General features: G+C 40.0%; 1 protein-coding gene across 3 annotated transcripts in view; it reads left to right on the forward strand.

Annotated features, from left to right (window-relative positions):
- Positions 1 to 7,366, forward strand: part of lhfpl4a (LHFPL tetraspan subfamily member 4a) — an 87,764-nt gene extending 80,398 nt beyond the window's left edge. For all 3 annotated transcript variants that reach the window (XM_078169795.1, XM_033625892.2, XM_033625893.2), the window contains one exon: positions 6,850 to 7,366. In XM_078169795.1, the coding sequence (XP_078025921.1) occupies positions 6,850 to 6,903 (54 nt within the window). In that variant the 3' untranslated portion in view covers positions 6,904 to 7,366. The remainder of the gene's footprint in view (positions 1 to 6,849) is intronic.
- The last annotated feature ends 4,480 nt before the right edge of the window (positions 7,367 to 11,846 follow it).

The raw sequence follows: 11,846 nt of genomic DNA on the forward strand, positions 1-11,846 counted from the left end.
TTATTATTTTTGCAAGATTGCAATACATGTGTTGATCCAGGACTGCACTGTCATGTTGACCTAGATCATATGTTTATGTTGATCCAACACTATCCATGTTGATCTTGGATAGATTTGATTATGTTGATCCAGGGCCATCATTGCCACATTGATTCTGGATATTTGTTTATGTCAGCATCAACAAAGCAGTGATTGTCCTGGATCACAGTTTGTAATTCTATTCAGGATCAACATGGCAATGATGGTCCAAGATCAACCTAAACAAATTATCCAGGGTCAACGTTGATGATGATGATGATGATGGTCTTGGATCAACGTAAACAAGTTATACAATATCAACATGTGAATGATGATCCGTGATCAATATAAATAAATTACACAGGATGAAGATGACAATGATGGTCCTGGATCAACACTAGCACTACAGTCTTGCAAAAAAAATTGTTTTGAGTGGGCTATGGAACAAAATATAAAAATATACAAAATATCCTTACTCTTAATATTAGTGAACAATATTCTAGCCTATTGGCAAGCTTACTCGTTAGAATGTCCTACCTAGCTAGCAAGCTAACTCTGACCCTTCAGTAGGCATAACTTATACAGATTTTGTTGAGTGTTAGTGAGGATTTTGTTCAGTTGTACTAACTTCAATTTGGAAAGCTAGTTTAGCTCTAAAGACACCCAAAAGAGCGCAGGAGCAGCACAGTGATGATGTCAGAGGGCTTTGATTGGTCGATTGCAATGTTGGTCCAGGAATGCAATGTGGGTTGATCTAGGACCGTGTCCTACTTGGCAAAATCAAATCTTGCTACTGCTGGACCATGTCAAGTTGTGTTTAGATGCTTTCATCAGTGAATTTTCATGACAGACAGTGCTGTTGTGCTCCTTAAAATTCATATGCCAGCTGCAATTACAGTGCAGAGTGTGTGTAAGTGCAGATCCGGAAGATCTGGAAACTCTGGCACTGCCACTGGGGAGTGCTGTTGAGGTGGGGTACTTGGTCTGCAGTGGTGTTTGGATGGACGGAGTGCATCAGGTAGCATCCACATGAATGCCAGGAACCCAAGGTGTCCTAGCAGAATATTGCATTGTAACAAGATGATCAGTGTTATTCACTTCACCTGTCAGTAATATGAATTACATGAAACATACAAATGTAGAATATCTGTGGATTGCAGAAATGTACAATGCCAAGATTTCTGTCTGGCGACTGGGCTGATTTATTACTGTCAATAGTATCAGGGCTGTCAGTGCAAATTTGGCATCCACCGGGGAAGACAAAGCTAGAGTGACAGGTCATCCTAAACAGATTAATAACACAACCAGAAGCTGAACCAGCTGAGAGTGCTCAAGCTGTTAATATCCTGCTCCATCACAACATATCGCCGTTTGGTCAGTGGACTTTCACGTCTACATATTACCCACTAGGTATCCTGAGTGTGTCTCTAGTTGACGTTATGGAACGACATGTCAATTTACACCTATTACACTGGTTGTGTCTTTTTAAAATACATTTCCATTTTCACAGGAAATGTACAGTTTCTGCTCGTTAGATGCATAGCCAACAGTCAAAATAAACTTACATTGGTAAAACACTGTGTATTTACATTTATTTCACAGTGGAACTAATGCATGTTTAGAAAAAAACATTATGGTTTGGCTCTACATTCATAGGGGAAGCAAACAACGGGCTTCCTGGGTGAATGTCCAGTGTTGTTGAGCTGCTTATTTAAATGGTCTTTATTATGACCTCATTATTGACAGGTCAGTAAGTAGCACCCATCTGCATCACAAGCTTCTGTTAGTGTGCCTTTCTGTTTATCTGATAGAGGGAAAGGCACTAATACATTATTTATTTGATGAATCTTTCATCTCTTATTGAATTTTTTTTTAAAAATTGGATGCAATGTTAGAATAAATACATATAAAAATATATTCAATTTGAATCCTCCTGTATATAGTAAGTATTACATTTTAAACCAATAGAAAAAATCTAAAAATCTCTAAAATAATACTGCGTTGAAAGAGGGAGTGTGGAAAATGCCAGAAAAAATGTATTAAAGGCGTGACCTTTCAAGCCCATTGAATTAGTATGTTTCTTTATGTTTGTTTTTCATCTCGCTGGCTCACACTGACTCATATGTCAGAGTCCTTCTGCCGCCTCTCTCCCTTCCATCTGCAACCGAATAGCAGAGCAGCAGACATAGGAAGGAGATTAGGTGTGAAGAAGACTATCCAAAATCTTCTTCTTCATCTTCATCTTCTAACCGCTTCATCCTCTTGAGGGTCGCGGGGGGGCTGGAGCCTATCCCAGCTGACATCGGGCGAGAGGCAGGGTACACCCTGGACAGGTCTCCAGACTATCGCAGGGCTGACACATAGAGACAAACAACCATTCACACTCACATTCACACCTACGGACAATTTAGAGTTATCAATTAACCTAGTCCCCAATCTGCATGTCTTTGGACTGTGGGAGGAAGCCGGAGTGCCCGGAGAGAACCCACGCTGACACGGGGAAAACATGCAAACTCCGCACAGAGGGGCTCCCACGCCGGGACCGAACCGGCAACCGTCTTGCTGTGAGGCGACAGTGCTAACCACCACACCACCGTGCCGCCCCTGTCCAAAATCACAAACTACAAATGATGATAAGGAGATGACACAGCTGGTGCAAGTCAAACACGTTTTAGTGGTTTCAGAGCCAAGAGTCAAATAAAGTTAAACATGCATTAATCACTATTTTTGATATTAACATTGGATCCAGTGACTGGATGAATGAATTGTAGTGTTACAATATAAAGCAAAAGATCCAGATAGTTGGTGGAGACCAAAACAGAAGTGAAAGAAGGAGCGAATACTGGACATCACATGACCAGAAACAAGGATTCAGGGACAGGCCATGGTGGTGGCTGTGAATCTGTGGTGTTTTTCTGCCTCCTGGTGTGCAAACATTGATTCATGCAGCATTAAACAAATGTCATATGACTATCAAATGGCTTGAATCATCTGAAGAAGCATGAAAATCAGGCTAATCAAATTACATGCAACAACAGCGCCACAGAACGTGGAGGAGACTGACGTCACTGTATTGCTCTTTGTGATATGTCTGTCACTGTGACACTTAAATTGATTAAAGGGGATGAAAAGGGGTGTAACGTTGCATTTTCTTTTTGCTGCTGTTTTGTGTCAACTGTTTCTGGAGTTTAAGGTGTAACTGCATCATAGAATTAAAAGTGATTGCACCAAAAAAAATAGTTCTTATTATAGTTATTGCTAAATATTTACACACAGTAACTGCCAGGGATAACTGCTGCTACGTTTAATATATTGTTTGGGCTGTTAAAACTACCATTATTGTAAGTCATGTTACAGGTACTGATGCAGTAACTTATTGTTTATGTACTTTATTGCGTTTGTTTTTTTAGGTTTCAATGATGCAACTCAATTTAGTAAATCGCTTTGAAACTATGCTTGCAGTAGCTTGGTAGGACTTCATGCAGATTATGTTTAACGAGATCCCGGTTGCTACAAAATTCTTGTAGTTGAATAAATCAGTCTCCAGAATGACAAATCTGATTCAGCCCACAGTGAATGTAAAAATACAAAGCCAGTACAAGCATTAATGTTTATCCACCTTATTCCTGAGGGACTGTCTATGGTTAGACTCAGTGGCTAATCATGGTGGCTAACCACCAATGGTGGTTCTTTTCAAAAGTAATTCACCTTTAATTTAGCAAATACTGCTTTGCTTTTCATTTAACAGATATTTAACCAACAGTAAATTAGTGTTTTCTAAAATGTCCCTGCAGGGCTCTGGTACATGTTGTGCTTTCTGCAACTTTAACATTACTACTAACCAGACCAAGCTAGATTTGATTCTTCAACCACAGTGTGTTGACCATGCACCCAGAACAAAAAGGGATTGTTCAAGTAACCAGCGGTACAGTTTCATTTGCCAACCTCCATAGAGGAATAGGATGCCACCCATCCCATATGAGACCAGATCATCTCGTATTGAAAAATAAAACGCACTGTCCTTCACTGACCCAATACAGGACTTAATTTGTCCTGCATTTTCTTGCAAACCCTATTCTGATACTGTATATAGGCCTACAGTATGTTTTCATGTGTTTGGAATGACAGAAGAAATAATACACCATAAAAGTTTCAAGAGCGGAGAAGTATTAAATCAGAATTTATGGAAGTGAATGACACCTACAATGACAGGTCTGTCGCTCAATGTCACTACATGATATTTGTGTCTCCCTGTCTGACTGGATTCTCACCCCTCTTTAGAAAATTGCCAATTATAAAATAAACTCAGCATCATATCTTACATTATGTATTTAGTCATCTAGGCTGAGAATGTGTTAATGATTAATTGTTCCTCTTTCACATCATAAAAAAGGAATGTCTAGAATTATTTATTTTACTACTACTATTATATGACTGATATTACTGAAGTCTGCTACTAAATTCAGTGTCATGTTTCACTCAGGAAAACTCTGATTTAATAAATCATCAGCAACAGCAGCAGCAGACAAGTGGACATCACATTTATTCACTTAACATGGAGCTGAAATTTATACCGAATGTGTTAATGTCTGTTTATGAGTTGTAAGAAATCATAGATCATCTTTTAGAAGGAGTAGATGTTTACTGTACACTAGCTCAGGCTCTGTTAAAGTTAACAATATGACAAGCTAACTGTTAACGTGCTTGGTTAAATATGAAAACAACAAATGTTTTGAGATGGCTGTCAGAGATAATAGAGGTATGGTCACATTATACCATCTGAGGTGTAACAGGTGGTGTGTTCTACATGTTTTATTTCCCAATCCCTCTTGAAAAGAGGATTAGCGTACTGTTAGTGTACTGTTACCACTGGAAAACACCAGTCTCAGTTCAGCGCTGAGAGTCGTGCCCATAACTCAGGCAAGGTATCATGGGGGCTGGGAATAAGGTGGATATCAACTTCTATTTTGACTCACTCCCTTTAAATGTTCAGTGTGTAGGATTTAGTGGCATCTGGTGGTGACAATGCAGATTGCAACTAACTGAAACCTCTACCATGGGCCAAGCGTGTAAGAGAACAATGGTGGCCGATGTGAAAATACAAAATGTCTTTATTTAGAGCCACTGTTTGGTTTGTCAATTCTGGGCTACTGTGTAAACATCATGGTGGGCTCTGTATAAAGCGCAACACACACTGCCGCCGGCGCAGCGCTGTGGCCGTCAAGTGCCGCCCCCCAACACACACTGGCAGCGGCGCGCAGCGGCACCGTCGACGTGTATTTCCCACCCCAGCCCGCTAGGTGGCTGTACCTACACTAGTCGCCAACGGTTGCCAACTGCTAGTAACGGAAGAAGAAGAGGAAAAACTTTGAGGCAACAACAACTTGGATTTCACGGGTGAGTTTCTTATCAAAGTCGTCTTATTAAAATTTTGAAACAACTGGAGTTGATACTACGGCAGCAGAGACATACTTTAAAGGCTTTTCTCGCAGCGCCGCCATGAGCGCCGGCCGCGCTGGAAATAGAGCAGTGGGCTGAAGCAGAGCGGCGCCGCGCGTCAGCTGGCACCAGTGTGGGTTGGTTCATAGAATATAATGGAGGCGGGCGTTTTGACGCACGGCGTACGGCAGTGGTGTGTGTTGCACTTAAGAGATACAAACAGCTCATTCTGAGGTAACCAAAACACAATTCTAATTTCCAGGTTATTATAAACGAATGAAAACAAGTCAAACTAATGAAAAGTTATGAATATGATATTCCATCTCTGCCATTAGATCCCCCTTAATCCCACACACTGGACCTTTAACTCAGTGTATGTGTTCATTTATACTTTCGACCTCTCAATTTCGAATTATGTGGTTTTGTCTCCCTTAAAGTCAACATTATATATTAAATATGCACAGTGTTGAGAAGCTTACTTTTGAAATGTAATAGGTTACAGATTACTAGTAACCCTGTTAAAAATGTAATAATGTAATTATTTAAATTACCTTATCAGAATAATGTAACCATGGTAATTATATTTGATTTTTCTAACAAATATTTTAAACTGTCCAAAGACATGCAGATTGGGGACTAGGTTAATTGATAACTCTAAATTGTCCATAGGTGTGAATGTGAGCGTGAATGGTTGTTTGTCTCTATGTGTCAGCCCTGCGATAGTCTGGCGACCTGTCCAGGGTGTACCCCGCCTCTCGCCCGATGTCAGCTGGGATAGGCTCCAGCCCCCCTGCGACCCTCAAGAGGATGAAGTGGTTAGAAAATGAATGAATGAATGAATGAATATTGTAAACTGGGTAATAAAGCTGAAAAAAAAAAATCCAGAAATAGGCTATGCCAATGGAAGACATTCCTGCTGGCCAACAGATGCAAAGCAACACAATGAATGTTTCATTCCACATACAGTCTTACAACTGAGAAGAATATGTCCAGACGTAACCCCTCTGTTATCACCAACATTTTGAGTAGTAACTGCAATGTAATTCCTTTTTTCTCGATAACTGTAACTGATTACAATTACAGCCATTTTGTCATTTCATTACAAGTAACTAGTTATATTTAACTCCCCAACACTGAATATGCATCTGTTATTTGTCACTTCTGTGGCTTCATAAACACGGCTCAGTGTGTGCCAGTGTTGAAAGTGTTGTTTCCAGTACAGTACAGTGTAAAGTACACAGCATGAATGAGTCCTGCTGCTCCCTGCTGTGTCACCCCCTCTTTTCTTGCTCACCTGATTAGGCACATTTCTCATCAAACATGTCTATTTATTTTTTCTCAGCTAAGATGTCTCTTGATGCTGTTTCTCTTCTCTCTCTGTTCCCCCTCCAGATTGAAATCCGGGACACCAAAGATCCAAGATTTGGAGTCCAGCGGTTCCACTGAGAACCAGACTTCCTCTCCTCTTCTTCCAATCCCCCACCTCCATCCGTCCTGCTCTTGCTCCTCCTCTTCTCTCTGAAGCTCTTCAGGTTAAACCTTTGATCTGGGCCTGGAGGTCAAACTCCAGCAGTTTGTAAAATACAGCCGAAGTGGAATCACCTAACAAAGGCAAACCCGGTGTGATGGAAGAGAAACACATCCTGAGAGGAAGTATGATGATCAGCTTTACCAAACTCTGGGATAAAATTATTCCTAACACACAGTGTTACTGTCTCTAATGTTGCTATAAGAAAGATTATGAAGTTATTGATAATGATGATTATAATGCTTGCAGTAGGAGTATTCTATGAAAATATACATATTTTTATTGAGTGGGAAAAGGTGTTTTCCAGCTTTAAAAGTAACATTATAAAGTGCATATGTAAAAGCACAAAGGTGCTACTTCTGACAAAACAGAAAAAAACAAGAACAAGGAAAAAAGATGATTTTGTACAGCCACAGAGTAATTTTGAAGTCTTTTTCAGGCCAATTTTCAACTGCTCTTTGTATATGACAAAGTCTAATCCCAGGAACTACAGAAATAAAACACATATGTAAATGAGATGTTTGTATGGAAACAGGGTAAAAAGAGGGATTTTGAGGCACTTTTTTGCCCCCATACATGACACATCTTTGTACGCTGTGGAGTAGAACAAAAGAAAAAAAGGTGTGGGTTCCACTTGTCTTTTAACCCTGCGTGTACCTTTGAGCCACCCATCATCCTTCAGCCCACACTACATTGAGAATCAAACAAGGTGAGAAGCAGAGACACATCCTCCCTGTCCCCGGCTCTTTAATTCATTCACATGTCACTACATTCTGTCTCTTCATTTCTAAAGAACATTTCCTCCCCCAACCCACTAGACACATTCAGTTTTGCTGTAGTTTGTACTAGGTTTTGTTTGTATGTTCGCCACCAGGAAAGGCCCTGCATGCTGCATCTATCTCAGGCTTGCAAAGATGAGGCTTCCTCTAAACACTCAGCAGGGCTCAGACTCCGTTTAGTCAAACTGGCAGTCTGCTGCACTATCCAGGCCCACCAGCTGAAGAGCACAGAGCTGAGCCTCCATGTCGAGAGGACAGACCCAGCACAGACTTTCATCAAGACAACAGACACCATGCACTGTGCTGCTCCCCTGTTCTAATTCAACACAGGACCCTTTCTATGGAGAGAGATTAGTGCTTAGAAATACATACATTTTTAATTTGACATGTCGATTTTGGAAAGACGACGCAACTGGCTGGCAGGCTGAATAGTAAGTGAGAATGGCCTAGATGTATTTTATTTAATTTTACCTTTAAATCTACAGTTTTAGTGCGATGTCACACGTGAGTGAAGTTATCACCTGCGAATATTCGCTTCCTGCTCACTTCCATTCAATGAAAGCAGACAACGCGTTCTCATCCCACCTCGTCAAATATTGGCACTTTGTCAGTGGACCTTCACGTCCATATATGACATGCTAGGTAGACTCCTGCGTCTGCTGACATTCTAGGATGCCATGTCAATTTACACTTGTTACATCCATTGTGTCTTTTCAAAATACACATCCATTTTCACAGGAAATGTTACATGCATACAGTCTTTTTCAAAATAAACTAACAATAGCTGCGTTTCCCAGATCCAGTTAAGAAGATCTTAGCGCTAAGAGCTTCTTAAGAACACTCTTAAGCCGCCCGTGAAAGAAAAACGCGTTTCCCAGATTTGCTCTTAGCTTAAGAAGCCTGACGCGGCTGGAGCTGTGAGTGTTTGGTCGCTAAGAAGACTGTTAGGAGTGGGTCAGCTCGATCTTACAACTCCTTCTTAGTAAAAGATCTTCTTAAGCTAAGAGCAATCTGGGCAATGTGTTTTTCTTTCACAGGAGGCTTAAGAGCGTTCTTAAGAAGCTCTTAGCACTAAAATCTTCTTAACTGGATCTGGGAAATGCGGCCATTTTTCCTTGAGCCTTCCTGAGTGACTGGTGGAAAGTTCATGACCTTCCCTCCACTATGAATTATTTGTTAGATTTTTTTTTAAACTTGATGTTTGAAAGTTAAAAGTTGAAGATGCCTTGGTTTTTCAGACGCAGAATAAAGTGATTGTGATGAAATATCATTATTTTAAACTTGGATTTGATTATGTTTTTTCTGACAGAAGCATTCATCCCATGTACTGTGTTCACGGACCATCAGAAATGATCATTTCTGTTTTTACACTTCCTGGATATAAATGGTATCATTTTGATAACTTTTAAAGAAAAAATGCCTTCTGGTTTGGAATGCATGCTTTCTTTAAACATCGGCAGTAAAATATAAAACACAGCCATTAAGTTGTATACCTCTCCCCTAAGCCAAAAAACCCCAAATCATTTGTCCCTTTGCAGTGCTTAAAAAATTATCTGACATACCTCTCCCTTTTTGCACCATCCTCTTCCCTCTCATAGGTGATGAAGAGTCCCTTACATTAAGTTGTTACTGGAGGTGTTTCAAACTGATGCAGTTTGGCAGCATTATAAACTGATGCCGCCTGGCGGCATATCATACAGCCACAAAAGGTGCATTTTTGTGTCTGTGTCTAACACCAAAGTCACTGATAAAGCAGCGGTGTTTGACAAAGAGGGGATGAGAACAAGCTGGGGCAGAAGGCAAATAAAACATTTGCTTCTGGTTGCAAAGCACATAGAATGGCCAATCATAGTGTAGCATCAGGCCCGCTCAGACCAGGGTGCGACAACGACACAGCTGTGCCCCATAGACTCTCATGCAATAATTTCAGATTTCCTTCATTTTCAGGCTGGTTTTGTGGATTTCAAGCTAAATGTTGTGTCTGGATCACATCGTGTATTAACGTTACTCATTACCTGGAGAGGTTGGAAGGAGAAATACGTTTCTTCCCTGTTCCAAAACCAAAATCAAACCCTGAAAAGTGTAGCTAGCTTCATTGTCTTCTCTGGCGATCACCAGTGGTGTGGTGGTTCACTTTTAAACTGTGATCTGTAGACTAGTTCGGCTCTAGCTAACTATCTTGATCTTTTTAACCTGTTTTTGCTGCTGAGTCAGTTTGACATCCTGGATATATCCTTCAAGTGCATTTTGTAGACCCCTCTGCCTGCCTCTCTGTGGAATCACTATTTCATTTTTCCAAATATATAATATTATCTCTTCAGGGAGTGCAGTTAGTTAGAGTGTGGTTTACATGCTTACCCCGGCAGCTTGTTGAACAATCACAAAGGGGCATGGTTAAATGAAGCCCAAATATTGCCACAGCAGGCAATGGTCACTTGCTTGCATTCGCTAATGTGTGACTGTGCCCTTAGATGTGTCTCAGTGTTCTCTGAAAACCACACAAGTATAGATTCAGTCCAACAACACTGGGCTGTAGTTTCATGCTAGCACCAAGCAGATGGATACAAATGCTGTCAGCTGGGTTCACGACAACTTTTTCCCCATGCCTGCACTTGTTTGGTAGCCTCATAGCTAGGGGTATATTCACTTCACAGTGAGAATAACAAGGCTCTTGTGCTGCACATTTCCCTTTGGTCGTCACAGTATTTACCGCTCTGGAACAGTACTGTAAGCTGTACTAACAGCTCCACCCACAATGCTAATGTTGCTGGTAAATTGCTACAGTTAAAAGTGAAGAAGCATTTTTGAAATGTGAACTTTTGGCACGTCTCTGCTACACTTGGCACATGTGTGTATATGGCAGAACATATACACAATAATGGCGAGGCATACGTAAAGGCTGTTTTTCTGCTATTATGTGACAAAAAATTCAAAAATATATATCAATCACATTTGACTATAGTTAACTTCTTTTTTAGCAAAGACCCTTTTTGAATAAAGTAGTTCACAAAGAGAACTGAAATTCTGATCAAAACAAAATATCTAAAGGCACTCTTTTGTTTCCATAGTTTTCCACACTCAAATAAACACAATTATGCTGTTTTATTATTTTTGTTTCCATCTTTCTATCTATTCACTTCTATGTATAAGTATTTGTAAGTCTTTAGTCTAGGGTTTCCAAACCTTTTCTGATCCATGACCCTGGTTTTAAGTCTAAAATTCTCATAAGCCCGGCAGACCAGCTCTCATTTGATTTTTGAGTATGACATACTTTTTATAAGCATGGAAGGACATGGAAATACTCATATATTTCAAACTTCTGTTTTCAGAAATATATTTTTAAATAAATGAAATTAGCTTTATTCTTGCTATTTGGACATATTTGCTGGCATTACTATCAAGAGAGAGCAACTTTAAAATTTCATCCTTGGATCCAATAATTGGGCTATAATAATGTCTGTAAAAAAAATAGTTCCACCTTTTATCCTCCAGACAGTTTTTGCATCATTGACTCCAATTATAACATACATTTTTGATCCTACTGTAGTTTAAGCATAAAACACTGTTTTACATATTACTACCTTTTCAATCTAAGCTTTTGGCTTGAATTTTTTTTTTTACAATGATCCATCATATGATGTCATTTTCCACCATATGGCTGAGGGCTCCATTTTATGCTGTTTCATTAAGGCCTTTTTCTGTTGCATTTCTGACTGTTGCTTGGCAACAGAATACATGATTACAACAAAAATACAAAAATGGTCTGGGTGTGTTTGTATTGATGTAAAAGTTTGGTATGAATGTGTGTATTGAGAAAATTATTTGTGTGTGTGTGTGTGTGTGTGTGTGTGTGTGTGTGCGTGCCTGCATGTGTGTGTGTGTGTGTTTGTGTACAGGGAAACAGAAAGTCTATTTTGCTCGCTTTTGCACACCCTTATGTCTCTCCCTCTTTCTTATGCCCACAGACCACATATTCAACCCCCCACCCAAACACACACCAACACAGAGCTCCATACACACTACAGTACTTGTACCCACTACAACAACTTCACACACACATATATATACACACATACACACAC

The sequence above is a fragment of the Epinephelus lanceolatus genome, chromosome 1, assembly GCF_041903045.1.
Source record: "Epinephelus lanceolatus isolate andai-2023 chromosome 1, ASM4190304v1, whole genome shotgun sequence".
In the NCBI taxonomy this organism is placed as follows: domain Eukaryota; kingdom Metazoa; phylum Chordata; class Actinopteri; order Perciformes; family Serranidae; genus Epinephelus; species Epinephelus lanceolatus.